Source organism: Uranotaenia lowii, chromosome 2, assembly GCF_029784155.1.
Source record: "Uranotaenia lowii strain MFRU-FL chromosome 2, ASM2978415v1, whole genome shotgun sequence".
Lineage (NCBI taxonomy): Eukaryota > Metazoa > Arthropoda > Insecta > Diptera > Culicidae > Uranotaenia > Uranotaenia lowii.
In genome coordinates this window covers 357,985,212-358,007,208 of record NC_073692.1, presented here as the reverse complement: position 1 = coordinate 358,007,208, position 21,997 = coordinate 357,985,212, and the positions used below count along the sequence as shown (strand labels likewise).

Here is a 21,997-nt window from a genome sequence, read left to right as displayed (position 1 = left end):
TTGGATGTGCCCCAAGAGCTTGCGTCTAGCTCACCACAAGACCGAGATGGTGCTGATCACCAACCTGATTTCAGCACAATCAGGGACGATTGCAGCTGGACCGTGCACAATCGAATCCAAGCGTGCGATCAAGTACCTGGGGGTGATGATCGACGACCGGTTGAGCTTTATTGCCCAAGGCGACTACGCCTGTAAAAGAGCGGCAATGGCGGCCCTCTCACGGGCCATGTCGAAGAACTCGGCGATCCGCTACAGCAAAAGGAGGGTCCTGGCGAGTGTGACCTCATCCATTTTATGGTACGGAGCGGCAGCCTGGAAGGTCATGCCCATCTCGGTCTTGCTAGAGGAAGATATCTGCTCTGCGAAGTAATTCCACCTCCCCGTGGTGCAGAGTGGAAACGTGTCTACAGACTTGTCACCCGTAGGCGTACGGCCGAGAGAACTACACGTCACACTTGGCGCAGCCAGTCCGCCGACGAGCTGCGTGCCGAGTGTGGCACAAACGTGGTGCGACTGGGTACCTAGGTACCAGTGCTCAGTTGCAAAAGGGAGGGGGGTAGTCGCGACCTCGATATGCGGGACGACCAATGTTCGAGCGGGTGTTGGTCGAATTCACGCGTCGGGTGATCCTAGCCCCGATTCGCGGATATGGCCGACACTCAAGACGGAGAACAGGTTAGGTATGTGGATATCTCCAGACCCGAGGAGAGGCGAGTTGTTCTCGTCTCGAATTGAGTCAAGAGACGGGTTGATTGAGGGCCTTCAAGACACGAGGTAAAGACGTCTTAAATTGTGGATGAGCGTGAGAGGGTCTCGAGTCACGAGGAGAGGCGCATCGTGGCGTCTCGAATTGAGACAAAAGGCCCAATGTGGGACTCGAGTCACGAGTAGCGGTGAACGGACTGCCAACCCGTGAGTCGTGAATCGTGACAGAAGAGTGGATGACGATTGCTGGTGTAGTACGTAAAAACGAGTATTGCCGTGGAGCGCTTTGCGCGAGTATGGTCTTCCCATCATGGATATAGCCTTTGTTGCAGGTCCGGATGGGAAATAAGGCCAGAGGCCCCAGGTAGACTTTATGGTGTAGGGGTACATAGTATCATGAGTCACCAATTGCACCCATGGACCCAGAGTAGCAAACTGGAGGGTTGTGGTGGCACGCCGCGCCTTGGAATGCAATCCGTAAAAAGGATTTACCACCTGGGTGATCAACTAATAAAAAAAAGGAAGATATCTTCTGCTACGAGCACAGGCACATGCCCGATGTGCGGAAACACGCCAGAGAGGCCTCGATGTCCAACTGGCAGCATCAGTGGGACAGCTCGGAACATGGCCGGTGGACCCATCGCTTGATCCCAAACTTCGGATTCTGGATGGATCGGAGACAAGGAGAGGTGGATATCTGCATGACACAATTTTTGACTGGTCACGAATGCTTCATGCAGTACCACCATCACCATCACCATCAACACGTGGCATCGCCATTCTGCCCAACCTGTGGTGACACATTAGAGACACCAGAGCACGTAGTGTTCAACTGTCCGAGGTTTGAAGGGGTATGCGCTAACATGCTTGCCGCCTGCGAACCAGACACAACAGCCGAAAACATTGTCCCATTGAGGATCCCAATACTTGGCGCGTAGTCAGCGATGGGTTCACTCGGATCATGACTGCCCTTCAGAGGAGTTGAAACCAGCACCAGTCCACGACCGGTGTAGGGTGACTTCTTCGTCGGGGAGCATCTGAGTAGTGTGCGTGCGAACTTGGCAGTAAAGCATACAAAGATAAGACTCTGCATTCTACGTATGCTGAGCTGCTTTATATGTCGCGCGTCTGTTTGTAGGATACCTCCAACGTTACCGTCGCGAACGTGCCCTCTGCGACGGAGACTGTGGGGATAAGACCTAGTGTGCGTCAGATCCTAGCAGTAAAGTATACAAAGATAAGATTCTAACTTCTGCGTATGCCGAGCTGTTAGGTATGTCGTGAGTGAACGTTGTGAAGGATACCTTCGACGCAGTATAGTATCTGAGTAGAACGCGCTCCCTACGATGGAAGCTGCGGGGATAAGACATGACCTTCTTCGCAGTCGTAGGGGGAAGTGTATTTACGCCGCGAAATACTCTCGGGTAGAGAGACTTCACGTCGTCGGCGGGTGAGTCACTCAAGTCGGTGTAGGATGACGTCTTCGCCGGGAATCATCCGAGTAGTTTTTCGAAAAGCCCCGGACATGTGCCAAGCGCGACAGGCGCGAAACTAGGATAAGCTGCTCTCGCTTCGGCACACGGACGGGCAAAGAGGAGAGGGCCTCGAGCCAAGCCAAGCGGAGCCAAGATCTCGAGTCGTTAGAGGAGAGGTCATTGGTCTCTTGCAGTGGTCTCGAACAGAGGCGGAGCGCACGATAGTCGTGCAAACCAAGCGAGCCTTGAGTTACGAGTAAAGGCCGGACCTCGAGTCGTCAGAGGATAAGGACCTCTCCTCTGACGACTCGAGGTCCGGCCTTCACTCGTCTTGAATCATAACAAGAGGCAGGGTATATATGCTGGAATTTTGACTTGAAATTGAGTAAGCCGATGAGCGTCTTAAGCGCGGATCCATCTCGGGCTCCACGTAGACGAATTCTAATTTCACTGCAGGTTTTTCAGTCAAACCCGTTCGAAAGTTGTAATAATTATGTATTTTCATAAATTAGCACTTAGCAATGAACTAGAATTATATATCTTTTGATATCGGTCAGCATACCGCAGCATAATATTTTTTTATAATCATATTTTATTTCAGAATAAGAAGAATTAGAAAAAAACAAAACACGGATTACAGAGAAAAACAAACCTTACATGGCAAGTTTGCTAAAAACTTCATAAAGTGATGTTCATAATTTCATAGAATTGGAGGCATGCGAACTTCTACTTTAATTTGAGCTTCCATAAATTTAAACTCTGATGAGATTTTATTCTCAAACTGTTTTAAAAAAAATAATAGAGGAGACAAGGGCATAATGAGCACCCGGGGAGTTTTAAGCACCTCTCTTTTCTAAGGAAAAACGCATTTTTTCAAATAAATGTTGACGAGGAACAGTTTTGTAGTTCTTAAAGTTTTAATTTTTCAACAAGAAAGAAATCGCCTTATCGTTTTTACAGAAATATGAAAGAAACCAAGTGCCGAAAATGTTATAATTTCTGAGCACCGGAAAATAAGGTCTTATGATCGTTAAATCATCTCGATTTATAGTGAATGCACTGCAACATAATGTACACATTGTTCCTTATTTTTCATCATCATTAAATTTTCGATTTTCCACTATAATGATATCTAAAAGGCGTTTTCACCTTAACTTGTGAACTCGGGGCGAATAGAGCAACATTTACCGGGGCACGATGAGCGTTTTCTGCCGTAGAATTTAGCAGCGAATTCACCTCGATGACGTCAACTCAATTATAGAGCCACAGGTTAGTTTACATCTGATGATTTAGCCTATTGGTAAGGTGCCAGAGAAGAAATCGGAGGACTCGTGTTCTATTACTGGTCGAAGCAATTTTTTTAAATTTACCATTCTTGATCGATTATTTTGAACTTTGCATTATACGGCTAGTAGCATCATCCGCCAAACGAAGCACCCGAAAAATAATGTATCAGTGATTGTGTGAAATGTTTGGTTTCTACAAACAGACATTCACTATTTTGTTTTCGCTTTGTTTGGTTGATCTACGACTCACAGTTTAATGAAAAATGCATCGATAATGAATAGTAAATGAAAAAAAAAATTCGCCTCCAACATAATTCGAACTGGAATCCTCTGATTATCTCTCCGACAACTTACCAATAGGCCAAATCGTCAGATGAAACAAATCAAGCTGCCGCTTTGTAATTCAGTTGACTTCATCAAATAGAATTCGCTGCTAGATTCTACGGCAGAAAACGATCATCGAGCCCCGGTTAATTGCTTATACTGGAGGGGGCTGTATGCCCCTACAGTGACTGATATCAGCTTTCGGCAAATAAATTAGAAATGCATGTTAAAACTCTTTAAAGTGTCAGCCAGTTAGGAAATAGACTTTTAGTGTCTGAACACACAACAAGGTATAACTCCAAATTATAGCTGTTTTCTATGAATCAATAAGAGTCCTCCTTTAGGATGCCCTGAGCCCTTCCAATGTCCCTCAAATTTCAAAATTGAGCTCACCGCCACCCTGGAAGCTCTCTACGCCTCCAAGGGGGCGGGGTCGGGGGTAGGGACCACTTTGAAAACCACTGATCTGAATGATTTCCTTTGAGCGGAAATTTGAGTCACAGGTTCTACATGAAAAACATGTGAAAGAATCGGGGTTACTAATAAAATACCCACTAACATGTCTACAACAAATCCATGTCCAACATGCTCCCAATGATGTCCCAAAGGAAAACGAAAGCATGTTTACACCGGAAATTGGCAAAACATAAACAAGCAACAGCAGAAAACCAGAGCTGCTGCAAGAGTGGAGCCCTACCTTGCATAATCTCAGCGATGGACCCGGGCATCTGGGGCAGCCGGGGCATCGTGTGCAGCTTGGTCGCATCCGCCACCGGTACCAGGGCCCGGGCCAGATCGCCGGCCTTGTAGCGCACGTACTCCTTCCGCAGGTCACTGAACCGCCAGTAGTAACTGGGCAGCCCGATATCTTTGGCACTGGCTTCCGGGTGCAGACACTGGCGCAAGGGGAGCTGCCCATCGGTCACCAGCCGGAAGCCGGCCCCCTGAGGGTCTATCTGCAGCGACCGGGTGTAGGCGTCGAACTGAAAAAAGGGAAAAATAAATATGATTAGATTTGTATTCATGTCTTGTATAAATGAACTTTGGAGTGCTTGGAAGGAAAAAGATAAAATTTAGTTGATTAAACAATAGTTGTCAAGATTTTCAGTTTTTGAGCCTACATTAGAAGTTATGTTTAAAAGCTCAAGCGAAACCCACTTAAAGTTGTTCAATATTAATGCAGAGCAGTTTTGGCCTCAAATGGTCTCGAAAACGTTGCTTTGTGTAATTGAAATCGTGAAATGGTTGAAGGACCGAAAAGCTTGTTAAACTTGTAAATCGATCGTACTATAATCGTTTTCGTGACAAAGATAGGTAAATCGACGAAATTAAATGATTCTCAATTCTTCTAACTTGGTTTGTAAAATTGAAAAATGTGAACATGGGGAAAGTCGAATAAGGCGGACACGGCCGGTAAAACAGACTATTTCAATATTTCGAAAATTACAATGTTTGGCGCAAATCTAATGGTGAGAATATATTCGCCTTAGTGTATCCAAAGTTTTATCGGTTTGTTTATGATATGCTTATGTTTTTCAAAGAGCTTGGCAAGTTCAATTGCCGATCGATAAGTACTCAGCATGTCTAACAGGCAATGAAAACTGTAAAAATTGGATCCCCGGAATTCCGAAAATCACGCTGTTCTGCTACTGGACTCGGACTAGTTTATTCCATTTCAGTTTGAACGTTCTCAAATACTTAACTCACAAAGTATTTACTTTTAAAGCAATTTTTTTTCGGTAAAATGTATTTTTTCTACGCAGTATCCGTTGTACTCGACCATTTTTGAAATGTGCAATTCGCACTCATTATTAGATTGCTATAAAAACAGTCCATATGAAAGAAATTTACTAATTTCAATGGTTAATGCGATAGTAAACAACCTAAACTGCCCATTTGCACGAAAACTGTGATTAAAAAAACAATATCTGATTTTCTATCGCGATTCTACCTTAGGGTGTCCGTTTTACCCAATTTTCTCCTAGTTTTTTTTTAGAATATATCAAGTTAACATAAATTTGATGAGTTTGTCAGACAGTAACTTTACAAACAAAATAAACCGAATTTTACAACTTTTCAATAATTTTACTCAGGGGTCTCACCAAAATATTTATGAAAATAAAAAAAATTGATTGACACCAACTTAGGTTACAAAATTAATCATTAGGTTTGACCAAAATTTCGAATCAAATAGTAAATTATCTTTCCGACCATTAAACTGGCATGATCAGTATTTACATATTTTCCTAAATCAGGGGTGAGCAACCTTTTAAACCAAGTTTTAATTAGAAAAATCTTTTCAGCGGCCCGCACTTATAGCAAATACCACTCAATTATTTGCAGCACTCTATAGATAATAACAAAAAGATTGGTAGGTGAAAAAAGTTAAATCTTAAGGAGGGGTAGGGTCTAACGGGTAAAAAAAACACCATTTTCACGATTTTTTTTTTAGAGCTATCGTTCAAACAAATGTATTCAAATTTTTTGCATTATACAAAGCATTGTTAAAAGAACATTTAGTAATTTTTTCGTAGAAAAATATTGAAAAATGAGCCGGTGACGGAGCACTTTCGAGGATGCCTTTTAGAAAACAGGATTTGCGGTGGACACTGTATCTCAGCACAGAATCATCTGAAGTCAAAAAATCAGAGCAAAATATAGATGTTTTTCTGGACCCCAACGTTTTTATTTAACTTAAAAAAAAATTTATGAAATTTTTGTGGCTGTTTGAAGTAAAAACTACGATTTTTCACGAAAAAATCCGCCATTTTTTATCTGTAAAATCTCCCCAAAGTAAAAAAAAAACGTTGGGGTCTGGTATTTTAAAATAAAAAATATGTTCGAAATTTGAAAAGAATTGGTGAAGTAGTTTTCAAATGACGATGTCCACGGACTTTAAAAATGTGCTTTCGAGAAAAACGCGTTTGAAGTTTCTACTCTTGCTTTCTTGCAGTATTAGATAGGAGGAGATAAAGGCCTATAATTTCTACAGCTTTGCTTCAATTGACTTGAAAATTTGACACAACATTCTTGAAATGTTTTACAATAAGAAAATAAAAAAAATAAAAAAATCGATTTTTTGAAAGTGTTAGACCCTACCCCCCCCTTAAATTCAATAGCTTTATTTAGGGAAAAAATGATCCATAAAGAAATTTCCCGGTTTTGATTGGGAATTCCCGCTTTTTTCGCATCTCGCTCCCGCTTAAGAAAAGTCAGACGTCTCGAGTTTTTCCATGTACGCGAGCGGGATGTCTTGCATCAAGCAGTCGATGATCAGTTGCTATTGAAAAAAAAGCGCTATAAGCGCAAGCGGAAGTATTTTTTTATTTTTTCAGTTGTGTTTTGAGCGTGAGATGGAAGCAATAAGTTATTTGATGATGTATTATTCGTTTCAATTTTCATTATGTAAACTGAATTGATATGTGTGTGTTTTGATTAAATACTTTGACGTTAAACAAACAATTTCGAAGAGTAAGGTAAGGAAATTTGTAATTTAGTATGAGAAAGAAGACTTCAATGTAATTTTTATGAATTTTTGTTTCAGGCGCCTAACGTATTTAATGAAGGAAGACATTGTAGCATTAGAAACGTAATCAAAAAAAGACGAAAAACTCTTACTTAAAAATAATTTGCGAATAAAATATTTTCTTCCTTAGAGTAAAACATCCATACAGGAATACGAAAAATCTCGAACATGTGTTTATTCATTATTGTTGCTTCTTTTTCAAGGCACGTTGAAGCATACCGGTAAGGACGGTATTTTTATCGAAAATTGTTATATTTTCAATCATTTTAATCGAAAACCAAACGTTTTAAGGTTTTCGGTAAAAATTACCGAAAATTTTACAGCTTAAAACGCCGATATATACCGACGTTCCGGTAACAACAGATATTAAGTCAAAAAACCGATGATTCGGTTAAAATTACCGGAGTTTCGATTATCTTTACAGGTTTTTCGATAAAAATCCTGTTGTTCGATAAATATTACTGAACTTGTTAAATATTTTCGGTAAAACTTACCGGCATTTCGGTAAACATTACAGATATTTCGGTCAACTCAACCGGCTGTTTGGCAGATATCACCGGACTTCTACAGCTTATTCGGTAAAATTTATTGGTATTTCGGTAATTATTACAGGTATTTCGGTTAACTCTACCAGTTGTTCGGTATATATAACTGAGCTTATATAATTTTTTGGTTACAAATTACCGGCCTTTCGGTAATAATTACAGCCAATTCGGTTAAACAATACGGGTTGTTCGGCTATATAATGAGCTGTCACGTTAACAACTGTAAATAATTTAACAGATGATTTAAATCATCTAAATTTAGATATGATCAGCCGAGTTGGGTTATTTTTTTCCGAAAAAGATGCTGAATATTTGACAGCTGTCACTTCTCGACTATGAAAAATTACTGAACAGACTTCCGATCTCCACATGTTAGGAAATCGGTAAGATAATAACCGAACTCGATAATTTTCGTTTAATGTGCATGTTTTGGAAGACTGATTCAAAATTACCTATACACCATACTTAGAGGTGATCCCAAACTCTCAGTAGATAACTATCATCAGGGTGGCCACTCAATATCGATTTTTGATTTCCCGCATTTTTCCCGTCTTTTTCCCGCATGATCTGACGAAATTCCCGATTTTGTAAAACAGAAAACCAAGCAAAATTCCTAATATATTTTTTTTGAATATTTATCTCTTTCAGTAGGAAATGAGCTTTCAATGTTTTTTTTTAGTTATTTTTACCATTTAATTACAAATCATTAGATTGATACGCAGTATGGTTTTTTTCTAATTTTTTTGAAACTACGTCGAAAACTAATCGAGTCGAAAATGTTGAACAAATATGATTGTTCATAATAAAAAAAGGGTAAGGTACACCGGGGTGTGGACGTGGGGTAAGTGGATGTTAAAAAAACAACGGGAGCAAGGATTCGAATTGAAATAAATTCTACTCCCGCGGGCTTTTCCCTATCTCAAAAAAAAAAAAAAAAAAAAAGAAAATTGCTACAATTGCTGGCTTTTTGGCGAACAGTAAAAAAAAACGATACAAAAAACGATACAGCGAATTTCAGTCTTCCTCCCCTAGAGTCAAATCTCGCGTGAGCTTTCATTACGTCGTATGAAACAAAATGTAAACAAACAGTTTTATTACGAAAAAATTAAAAAAAAAACTGACATAATTTTGTCGCAATTTTTTTCCATTTAGAATATTGGTTGCCTGGACAACATATTCTATATCTGAAATACATTTTAAAGTTATTTAAATAACTTTTGCAGTAGTTTTCTGCAATAATGTCTGACAGAAGCAATGAAAAAGAGAAAAACATTGAATGAATGATCTATTTGTGTTTCGAAATCAGAATGTCACAAAATTGCTTTAGGTTTCTGATTGAAACAAATTTGCTGATTGTTAATACATAAAATATGATTTTTCTACGGAAACATTCGTCCAAAATGCTATAGAAATCGCATTTTAAGGTTCATGCCTGAACTATTGAACATCGCGTAACTCTTTTTCTCATCGATAGAACTTTTCAAAAACTTCAGACATGTTAACTTTGTGTTTCAACAATCACTCTGAAAAATTTCCATAAAAAGCGTTGCGTAGTTTCTGAGATATTACAGTTTGAATGGTAAAAGTCCAAAAAAGTCCGATTTTCGTAGAATTACTCTATCTCTGGCCAAACAATCTTTAGATAGCTCAAATTTCGTGATATGATAGTGTCATAGTTAATCTATCTTACGCAGAAAATTTGAGTAAAAAATATCATCTGAGAAGAAATGTTATGGAAATTCAAAGTCAAAATGACAGAGTACGAGCTTCCAATTTCTATACAATTATGAACGGTACTGTATCTCGAGTGAGAATTGCGAGCATACTGCATCGAAGTCAATTGAAAAGAGAATGGTGATCAACTGTCAATCCATTTCTTTTTGTTTCGATCTATTGCGACCAAACTTCATTGAACAGACTTTCACTAAGCTAAAAATTCCCGACTTTTCTAAAGAATTCCCAGCTTTTTCCCGCTATTTTCCCGTTGGATTTTAAATCCCGTCTTTTTCCCGCATTTCCCGCTTTTCCCGAATGGGTGGCCATCCTGCTATCATATATATTTTCAAGTACAATGCTTTTTTATACACTGAATTTAACAAATCTTTTCTGATTAGTATGATATAAGGATTCAAATGCAAATCGAATTTTAAAATCTCCATGATATGATCGGGTTTGAATTTTGAGTGCGAATTTTTGAAAATTATCAAACTAACAGCTAAGATAAAGTCCTATGAAGTTAACATATAAATTTTGCCAAACACATGCAAAAATAGTTTTGCTCATAATCATCTTTCGAAGAGGTAAAAAAAAGCAATTATGTCATAAGATAATTGAGATATGACGGAACAAAATTTGCATATTTTTGAGGAGGTGATTACAAACTTATAACCGGCATTTTTCGAAGAAAAAAATCAAAAGACTATCATGTTTAAAAGCTCAAGCAAAACCCTCTGGAAGTTTTACAATATTAACGAAGGAAGCAGTTTTGGCCTCCAATGATCTCGAAAACCTTGCTTAGTATGATTGGAATCGTGAAATGGTTGAAGATTCGAAAAACTTGTAGCCCAATGATAACATTTTTGAAATTATTCTACTTCAAGTGCATTGATCGGCGTGATCAGGACGTTTAACCGTTACTCTGAACATTTTGATTTCGGTACATCGAGGGATTGCTTTAGAAGAAAAATTTTAATAGCGTTTAGGTCAAGGTAGTTTGTGTAAACATTTTTTTATAATTTTAATTATTTTGTTTTGTATCTATTTCATCATTGGGATCAACATGTGATCCGTTGATTTGTTACCAAATAAATAAATGAATAAATAAATAAATAATAATTTCAATAGATAAATGGTTTGTACAGAACTCAAACCAAAACCCAAATTTATGAGAAAGGTTTTAACTTTTATTCAAATTTGCTATATGTTCAACCTTGTAAACATAATAAGACAATGTCTTTAAAATTTCCATCACTTTCTGCTTTGAAAAGTTATTCACAAAAGAACATATTTCATTTTTTTCGAGTATACTCCTTAAAACTAAGTGGAAATGCACTTTTTCGAATTGAATCAGGTAATCTTATCGACAACCGTCTTGGCTTAGTGACTTCTTTAGGTCTTCCACCGGCCAATTTTTTTTCGGTATCGAGGGGCTCATAAATACGGTACTAATTTACAACCCCTCGGTCGGTCGTCATCGGTTGCAAGTCTTTGAGGGGGGCCTTAATCGGTCACGCTTGGCAGGTATTCTTCGATGGGGACCCAAAGGGGGAGGTGGCTTAATTGAAATGTTTAGACCGAAAAAGTGAATCGTCGCCGTAGCGGCCAGGTCGACCGATTCAATTATTTTGAAACACAACACCAAACGCCCGGGAGTCTCTTGTTTGTTTTGGTCGTCTAGTGCAAGAGTCTTGCCGAGGACAGGAAATGCCCCATAGAGTGGGTCTGTAGCCCAGTTTTCCTTCAATATAGGAGCAGCAGCAAAACATGAATCAGTAACCTGATTGCGCGAAACCGCGCTCGTTGTTGTGACGAAGATTTCCATGAATGAACACCACGGCGATCAGTCGATCGATCTCCGGCGCCCTACTCAATGGTACAGAAAATTACAGCCCATCAGAGGTCGTTTGTAGAATCTGGTAGTCGAGGAAAAGGCATTGGAAGGCGGGGACACATTTATTGATGGAACGGGTTTACCGATAGCTAGCTCTCTGGTCCTCTAGCAGTAGCAGCGTTTACAATTGCTTTCGAAACTAGCTACCTTCTAGTAGAAACTATGCTTGAATTGCTTCGATGGTGTACCAACTCAGCTAAACAGGTGCTATACTGCCTCGAGGGATGTTGCCAAGTGTCAGGTGCAACTACAAGTACTTTAAAGTTACCGTAGAGTAGATAAATAGCTTTTTTTTTTATAGGAAATCTACTAAGAAAATTTTTGGAAATCTGAACAGTATTTCAGACATTTTTGTCACATTGACATTTGTCATTTCTGGTTTTTATATAATTTTTTCATAGTAATTTTGATCATTTTTCCATTTTTATTGTATTTTTGGTTTTTTTCATATGTTGTCTTTTTATTTTGTCAAAAATGACATTTCTGCCATTATTTTGATTTTTATCACATTTGTGATTTGTTTCGTGATAGTGTCGATTTTATCAATTTCGTTATTTTTGTCATTTTTTTATTCTTTTGTTTTTGTTCAATCTTGATAGTTTTATATTTTTTGTCATAGTTTGAAAAAAGTCAATATCTATTTATCATAGAGAAATAAAATCACTCAACGAGCAACACTAAAGAAAAAGTAACATCGAAGAAATTTTCAAAACCGAAAACACTTCCAAATGTAGGCACTAGGTTTAAATTATTTTTTGAATACAATAGTTAGTAGTATAGCACGAAATTGTTCAAAGTGACAAAATTGTTCCATTTCGAAATGTCAAAACATTCAAAATTGAGAAAGTTTTAATCATTTCAACAATTGTCCTAACTAGCTGTTTTTTTTTTTAAATACGACAGTTAAAAAATTTAATAACAAATATATTTTTAAAATGTGATATCTTAAGTTCTTACAAATTTAGAAGCTATTCCTCTCATAAAACATCGTCGGCCCTCAGTTGTCAATGAGTGAAGGTATGTACCTTTTTGATGACAAAAAAACCCATCAAGTGATAAATTGGTCACTTAGCAAACAATACCACAGACAGTTTAGTCAATTACAGGTGCTTCGATTACTTAACAAGACCTTCGGTCTACAAAGCTAGCTAACAGTCAGTAGCCGACGAAGACAAACTGCGGGCTCTTAAAGCCACGGAGCTGTTTTCGTCGTTCGCTTAATTTACCAATCATACTCGATCGGCTACTGGAAATGCGTCAACGACGTCGTCTATTTGTACAACATTGTTGTAAAGGTTCCGTCAAAGCGTAAGCGTTTTCTCACTCAGTTTATTGGCAGCATGCTCACCGCTCATTACCCATTTGCTGCTCGATCATAGCCAAGCAAACGAATGCCGAAATGACAGCAAATTATCTACTACAATTTCCCAACCCTCTGACCACCCTGCAGCGCCCTTCCTTAAGATTTTCTACAGCATTGAAAGTTGGTCGATCGTTTCCATTTTTGCTTTCATTTGATCAAAACTCTGAATCTATTATTTTATGGCAGAAGTACCCAACTGTCCGTTTAGATGTTTTATATAAATTCTGAAACTTTGAGCCTAATTTCTATATAATGTCCGGCATCACTAAAAGAAAATTAAGAGAAGCCTATATGTATGTACGTATGTGTGTATTACTACCTCCCAGCTAGCAAGGCACAGCCGGTAGCAGCGAGTAACTTTTGCTTTATAACTTGTTCAAGATTCATCAACTGTATACATTCATATGTCTATTCTAAAGGACAATAAATGTAAGCAGAGGCACTTACATTTCGAAGTAGGGATAGGATAAAATTGTCTCCACCGAAACAACATATGAAAATTATACAGCGTTTGATTCGAGCCGTTATAAAGCTAAGCGCTCTACTGGGTGGGGAGACGGACCCGCCCTCAATCCACGATCCCTTGCTGAGGAAATAGCCCAATGCTCTCCTCAAGAATCGCTTCAATTGGGTGCCCAGATTGTTACCGATTCAATCCTGTTTTAAAAAAAATCGGAACAATTCATATTATTTAATACATGTTTTGATCGCGTTACTCTAGTAGTTTATTAGTTTGTTGATTACTTGGTTTGGCTCATTTTCCATGTACATAAAATTTCCCTACTTTTGCATTTATTGGAATTGTTTCGGGTTTGGGAATGCCGAGGTTTATGCCAGTCTCAACTATGCCACCCTTCGACTACAGCCGTTTAGACCACTTTTCACCGGAACTGGTGTAACGCAAGAGAGCCAAGCGGAGAGAGAAATCGTCCGAAAAAGATAGGAGGGGTTTTTTTTGATGGGCTGAAGTGCCGACTCGGTCACTGTTGTCGGGAATAGGAAGCGACTCACATCGTGGAAAAGAATCAAGTTGTGATTCGTGAGTTTTTTTAGAAGTGCGAAGTGTCCGGCCAAGAGTGCCGAAGTATAGGGAGTCGGAAAGCTATAAAAATCTCCCCAACCGTTCCGAAGGGCGCTCCGTTGCTTCCAAGCGCTCTGTCGGATCTTAGATCCCGACCGCACCACGAAGAACCCCGCCAAACGGGTTTCTGAACGACCCGAAATACACCTCTGTCACCAACCCACATGGTGTAATTTTCGGACCAGGACGGACCACATCGTCCCTTTTGTATATTGGCTCTGGTCCCAACCCTGTTGAACCGATTCAATTTTGTCAACAAAACTGCTCGGCTCGGGAAGGCAGAAAGAAACCGATTTTTGTCAGCCACCCACCCACGGAAGGAATCCTGAGCACCAATACCCCGGGGTCATCAAATCAGCGAGGCATCGTGCACCAACGAGCCCCGAGGCCATCTAGCTAGCGGAAGGAGGAAGTTCCCCCATGGTACCCCGAAAATCTGGCAAGTTTAATAAATGTAAAATGTCCCGTAATTTGTGATCGTTTTCTATATTAAAAATGAGCCATATACATGTCTTGGATGATTGATTGCTTCCACCTCGTAAAACAAGCTTGGTCGTTCCCGTCCTCCCCGAGATCGCTAAGGAGCGACCCTGAGAGCACGTAAGTACCGGTTGAGCTAGCTGGCGGTTACGGCCAAAACCTTAACTTTCAATTGGCGATCCTTCGGAAAGGAAAAATATTCTAGTCTTTGATTCGTCACTGACTAGAATATTTTGGCGTATCTCAGGGAGACTCAAGACCATCAGTGGCTTGTCTTGATTGTTCAACTTTTATTTCAGCTTGCTTCATATTCGGAGTAACTTCCGTTTAAAAAAGAGTCAAAGCGGGTTCAGTCGTGTTGGGGGCCCTAACTTCAGCTATTTCTTGCCGATTGTTTCTGTGCGTCGCCTTGTGGTTTCTTACCTACAGGATCACGAATTCTGACCTACTTATTCATTGCCTTTTGTATTACAGTTCTTTATTGCTTACGGTTTTTTGATTGTGGTTCAAAATGGGGCCATCTATTAAGGAACTGCGGCAGAGATTCGTAAAGCGATATTTAAATATGCGTCCAGATCTATTAGACAGCGCCGACATAGATACAGAACTGGAAATGAGAAGATTTGTAGTTACCGGCGATAAATCAATAAGCCGTAGGCGACGCATTTTGAGAGATTTGTTGAGGCAGGAGAAAGAAGAAGGCTTACCGGAAATGATTGTACCGGGAATACCCGAACAGGAATTAATTCTTTGTCGTAATAGAGTGCTTCAGTTTCATACGGTGCTAACTACTAGCAAAGTGGCGCCTAAATATATGTATGCGTTGTTGCATTTAGCGAATCGGTTAGCGGTGTTAGGTCACGTTTCAGATTTTGCGGGGAGTACAGAAGCTATTGATTTATTAAATAATGTTTGTGATAAACTTGATATTTACTTTAAAACGGATTCAGCAGATTCGAATCCAGATCAGGATATTGTTGATAATTTGTTTGACAAGGCAGAGGGAGGAATAGTAGGAGATTCGGTTGCCGAACAGGAGGCTATTGAGTGCTTGAAACGTATGGGAGTTATCTCCGGGGAGCTTGATAGACCAAATGCGAACGTTTTCCGCGATTCTTTAATAGCGTTGGAGAAAGAACTTACCGTGCTGCGAAGTAGACTATCTTCCTCTGAGCCTTCTGGCACTTCTAATTTGAGCACGGGGAACATCGAAACCTACACCGGAACAATTCCGAAGACATCAGACGGTGCTTGCAATCTTATGATCGTTACCAGCCAATACTCGAGGCCTGTAACGACCCCAATGGTGACGACATCCATATATACTTCCAATTACTTACCGATCCATACGAGAAATCAAAATACGACTCCATATCCTCAAATGTTACCATCCTATTCCAGTTTCAGTCAGGCTAACCATGTAACATCTTTCCCCCCTACTGAGCTGGAAAATTCTGTGTTTCATTCTTCGCAGCAGATAGCACCATATATTAACCTCACGTCAAATAGTGCCCAAAGCTCGGCAACTCATTCGAACGCACTCACATCTCACTTGCCACCCCCAATTAAACCGCCCCAATTACCCCAATCAATTGGACATCCTTCCCAGACTGCAGGCGTATCTAGACCGTATTCATCTGTTGCTGCGCCTCAACCCACGTTCGCGTTCCCCCCGTCAAGCGCATTTCCACCAGCCTCATTTGCGAATCCTTTTGCCTCAAATAGCACCTCACCTTACGCGTACCCGCCAGAAAGAAACAACACTGTTTCTCACAGATCCCTCCCCGTCTCACTGTGGAAAATTGAAAAATATAACGGCACAGATCGTGGTGTCAAACTGAATGAGTTTCTCGCGTTAGTGGAACAGTTGGCCCAGTCTGAAAGAATGTCTGAACATGAGCTGTTCGACTCCGCATTTCATCTGTTTGACGGCCCCGCGAAAAGTTGGTACATGTCCATGCGACACCCGCACCCAGGGCGATTATTCAACTGGCAGCATTTAATCTTGGAGCTAAAGCGCAACTTTGCTCATCCTGAGCTAGACATACTTCTACGTTGCCAAATTTATCAACGCCGACAGCAAAGGAACGAGACTTTCCAGGAGTATTATTTTGCTATGGATAAACTTTTCCGAAGTATGATGACTCCGATGGAAGACCGCGAAAAACTCGAAATCATGAAACGAAATTTGCGCAATGACTATAAAAAATCCCTTCTATGGCAACCAATTCTAGATTTACCTCAGCTTATACATGCTGGCCACATTATCGATTCGTCGAACTTCTCGATGTATAATCAGGTATTCGGTCAGGATCGTACGGTAAATGCAGTAACCCTTAATAATAACCCTACACACAACCCTGATAACTCGCGTTCAACTCGTTCAACCCGAAATCAAAATGACAATTGGAAAAATCCCGCTAGAAAATCATCAAACGACAACCCACGACCTACGAATAGCTATCGCGATGCTAGAAACGCCCCAGGACCGAAATCGATCCCCCCTAGAGAACCAGAACCGGGACCATCTCAGTCTCGTCGCCCGATTGACTATCTCGTGGAAGGGTACAAGCCGCCACCCGCAAACGTATGTCTCAATTGCCGCCAACCCGACCATCAAGTACAACATTGTAGGTCTATTAACGGTTTGTTGTGTTATATTTGTGGGTTCAAAGGATACGACACTACTCGCTGTCCCTATTGCCAAAAAAACGGCAGGCCGACGACCGAAAATCGCCGAACGTCGGAAGAATCCGCGTGAGAGTCCCCGGTTTTGAACTGAGCTCTCTCGACTATGAGCCAGTTCTGTCTGAGTGGTATTCGGGTCGCGCGAATACCAATACCCCCGAAGTCCTGCAAATAACCTTCCCAACTAGCTTTGATAATCGACCTTACGCCTGGGTCTACGTCCATGATCTACGCGTCAAAGGATTGCTAGACTCAGGTAGTAATCGAACGCTTATCAGTGATAAGCTGTTCTCGCGTTTACGCGGGGTAAAACTGAAACCTCTATCGTTAAATTTAGATTTAAAATCCGCAGACGGCGGAAATTTATTAATACTAGGAGAAATAATGATTCCATATAAATTCGAAAATATAACAAAAATTGTTCCCACTTTAGTCATTAAGGATTTACTTGTAGAATGTTTGTTAGGAATGACCTTCTGGTCCAAGTTTAAAATCTACCCTCAGATTCGACAATGTGCCCTATTACAAGAAGAGAGTGACATTGAATCGACAGCTCCTGAATGTATGCTTACCCCTACAGAAGCCCAGGACCTAGAGAAAATAAAACTCATGTTTCAGATAGCCAAACCGGGATACTTACCCACGACTCCTGTTACCCAACATATAATCGAGATTGCTGACGAATGGAAATCCAAACCGCCAGTCAGGCAATACCCCTACACTATGTCGCCAAAAACACGTGAAAAGGTGGTCGCCGAACTTGACCGAATGCTGAAAGTGGGTATCATTGAGCGCTGTCAGTCTGATTGGTCGCTTCCGGTGGTACCCGTGATCAAGCCTTCGGGCAAAGTCCGCCTCTGCTTAGACGCACGTAAACTAAACGAACGCACGGTTCGCGATGCGTATCCACTCCCCCATCCGGGACGAATACTGGGACAGCTACCCAAAGCTCGCTACTTAAGCACTATCGATCTATCCGAGGCGTTCCTTCAGATCCCTCTGGAGGAACGTTCTCGAAATTACACGGCGTTCAGCATTCAAGGTTCCGGGATGTACCGATTCACCCGATGCCCTTTTGGCTTAGCAAACAGTCCAAGTCGCCTGGCCCGAACGATGGATTTAGTTCTAGGTAATGGAGAGTTAGAACCCTTTGTCTTTGTCTACCTCGACGATATAGTTGTAGTGAGTGAAACGTTTGGACACCACCTACAACTATTAGCCGAGGTAGCCAAGAGATTACGGGATGCTAATCTCTCCATAAACCTTGACAAATCCCACTTCGGAGTAAATGAACTGCCATTCCTAGGTTACCTTCTCTCAACCAACGGCCTACGCGCGAACCCTGAAAAGATAAAACCAATCGTCGAGTATGAACGGCCAACAACTGTGACCAAATTACGCCGGTTCCTAGGAATGGCCAATTATTATCGCCGATTTATACAGGACTTCAGCGGAGCTACTGCCCCTTTGACGGATCTGCTTAAAACTAAGGCCAAGACTATTTCCTGGACCGACCAGGCTGAAGAAGCTTTTTGCGCGATAAAAGAAAAGTTAATCAGTTCACCAATCCTCGTAAGTCCGGATTTTTCAAAAGAATTTACAATTCAAACCGACGCCAGTGATGTAGCAGTCGCTGGCGTCCTTACGCAAGTCCTCGAAGAACAAGAAAGGGTCATCGCGTATTTTTCTCACAAGCTTAGTACTCCCCAAAGGAACTACCACGCTTGTGAGAAAGAAACGCTGGCCGCAATCCTGTCCATCGAGGCCTTTCGTGGATATATTGAGGGTTCCCACTTCACGATAGTGACAGATTCTTCCGCCCTCACACATATTTTCCGTACAAAGTGGAAGACATCCTCCCGCTGTAGTAGGTGGAGCCTTTCCCTACAGCAATATAACATGACAATACGGCATCGGAAAGGAAAGGATAACGTGGTAGCCGATGCCTTGTCACGTTGTGTTGCTGTGGTAACGGCTGCTCCTACTTCAGAATGGTACGATGATCTCATTAAAAAAGTTTCAGATCAACCTGATAATTACGTTGATTTCCAAGTAATGGATGGCGCCCTTTATAAATTTGTATCAACTCCCATTCAACCTTACGACCACAGGTTCGAATGGAAGCTGGTAATTCCCCCCGAGAGAAGAAATGCCGTGCTCAAAGAATGCCATGATGATTTGATGCATATCGGTACTGACAAAACAATGGCCAAAGTTAGGTTGAAGTATTACTGGCCGAAAATGGCCAAGGATGTGAGGGAATATATCCAAGCTTGCTCTTTGTGCAAGGAAACAAAACCGGCCTGTATCCCAGTCGTACCCTCAATGGGTGAACAAAGGATGGTGACACATCCCTGGCAAATAATAGCGGTCGACTACATTGGTCCGCTTCCGCGTAGCAAAAGAGGCAATCAACACCTCCTAGTCGTCACAGACCTCTTTAGTAAATGGTGCATTTTGATACCGGTAAAGAAAATCAATAGCACTACACTATGTACTCACCTTCGGGATCAGTGGTTCTTCCGGTTCTCAACTCCTGAATCACTTATTTCGGATAACGCGTCCGTCTTCCTGTCCCGAGAGTTCAAAAATTTTCTCGAACAGTTTGGAGTGCGCCATTGGTTGAGCTCGAAATACCACTCTCAAGCCAATCCGGTTGAGAGAGTTAATCGAACAATCAATGCGGCGATACGCACCTATGTTCGAGAAGATCAGAGACTCTGGGACAGTAGGACCTCGGAAATTGAAACCGTATTAAATACTACGAGACACTCCGCGACCGAATTCACGCCGTACTTTGTTATACATGGCCACGAGGCCTTCGCGAAGGGATCGGACCATCAATGGTTCGGATCCAATGACGTAACTGTTCCTGATCAAAGAACCGAACATCAGAAACAACTGTTTGATAAAATTTACAACCTTGTGAAAACTAATCTCACCAAGGCACACGAGTCAGCTAAGCATCGCTACAATCTGCGCCACCGGCGAAGCGCAAAGCCATTCGAGGTTGGCCAACTTGTTTATAAACGAAACACGAAACAGTCCAGTGCAGCGGAAGGGTACAACGCCAAATATGGTCCTGTGTACCTGCCGGCTCGAATAAAAAGACGCATCGGAACCAGCTCCTATGAACTGGAAGGGACCAATGGTAAATCCCTGGGGGTGTGGCCTGGGGCCCACCTCAAGCCAGGGTAATTTATTGCTTTGCCGAACATTCACTTTCTTAGCGAGTCTCTTCTATCACGTAAGCAGCAATCCGTTCTTAGCAGCACATCCAATCATGCGCCGTGCGTCCCTCGGTACTGGTAGTTATCAAGCTGCTACATCCTCCGGTGTTCCGGTGGCTGGTTCTTTCCCCGTCGCAGGGGTTTCGAATGACGTCATGGATCCTAATGTACGAAACCATTGCACCAGTTAGTAACAAAAAGAAATTAAAAATTTTACCACATACTTACAATGTCGATAGTAGTTCACCTGATTTCGGCAATTGTAATCGCGATTTTTTCCTCCGGACCCTTCCTTTATCACCCAAACCAGAAAAATGTTGCAGGTTTTCATGTTTGCACTTCTGAAATAAAAACAAGTTCAACAGAGATTTCAATTGGATAGTGTAACTTACCATCAACCGAGTAATCCGTCTAGATCTACCTCCTTTCGCACTCCCGGATTCTCCCATCGTTGCTCCGTACGCTTTTCCTGTTCGGATAGGAACCGTAAACTCGAAATTAGCTTATTTAATTACTGTTTTTTGAATTCAAATGTAATTGCAAAACAAAAAAAGTATCCAACCTTCCTGCGCCTGCTGATGAGAAGGTTCACTCTAAGCCGCAACAACCCAAAACCAAGTTGAAATGCCGCAAAATCGGATGAAACTGGCTCCCGACGAAAATGAGTTTAAGGGGGTTTTCCCAAACTTGAGAATAAACGTCATTTTTGCAACTTAATTTTGGGGCATGTCATGCGGCAGGGATTTTTTTGGGATTTTTTCCTTTGATGAACTAAATATCGAAAGGGATTATAAAAAATTATTAAAGACAATATTTTTGTTTATATTTCCTTATAAAACTTTATTTTCAAAAATATTTTTTTCACAATTGATTTCGGCAGAAGTTTTCGTAAAAGGTAATTAAGGAAATCTCAGCTTGATTTATCCTGAGCCATTTCCAATGGTTTTGGTCTGGAATTACAGGATGCTGTGGACACCATAAAGAACGGAACTTAAAACTCACATTTGTCCTTCAAAATCAATGGGTCTTTTTTTACGGGTTTTCATCCTTTTAGGATGATTCATCCTTCAAATCAATAAGTCTGACCTGCAGGATGCACCCGGAAGGAAAACCAGACTTCAATCGTCACTGGAATTTACTTTCCAGTGGATAGTATCCACAGCTACGATTGATGTGCAGAACAGCCGAATTCATGTCATGTCGAAAACTCGATTGGCAGCGTTTAGGAACTTCACGTGTCTTCACAATCTTGAGACTACCTAGCATAGTGATATCTGAAGCTCCCGTTTCCAATAGGTCGTGAATGGCAAGTGCCGCGATTATTCCAGATCGTCCGGTTCCATTGGTTTTTCTTCCTTCCGGAAATTTGCTGGAGGCATGATGTGAATATTATCGACGAATAAACGTTTTCTGGAAATCCATAAATTGAAATTAATTAAGCATGATAAAATTTTGTAAAATATTAAAGCAATTTACCAGAGATTGTATTCGATGCGACTGACTTTTTTTGTTTGCAAAACGAAACCAACTGAAAATAAAGGGAAATTTTTTTGGGGTGGTCAGTTCGAGCTTCGAAATTTGATTTTGGTGCATTGACAGCAGCCCAAAATCAAGAACGCCAGTCAAACTTTGTTTTGATGCGCTGGCGTTCTTATTTTTGGGTTGTTTTGATTCTGAGTGTTGT

At 41.0% G+C, this 21,997-nt stretch overlaps 1 protein-coding gene across 4 annotated transcripts in view; it reads right to left on the bottom strand.

The window, feature by feature from the left end:
* The window catches only part of LOC129747538 (RNA-binding protein fusilli-like), a 317,363-nt gene that overhangs the window by 92,271 nt on the left and 203,095 nt on the right, over positions 1 to 21,997 (bottom strand). For all 4 annotated transcript variants that reach the window (XM_055741809.1, XM_055741813.1, XM_055741811.1 and 1 more), the window contains exon 4: positions 4,488 to 4,773. In XM_055741809.1, coding sequence (XP_055597784.1) covers positions 4,488 to 4,773 — 286 coding nt within the window. The remainder of the gene's footprint in view (positions 1 to 4,487; positions 4,774 to 21,997) is intronic.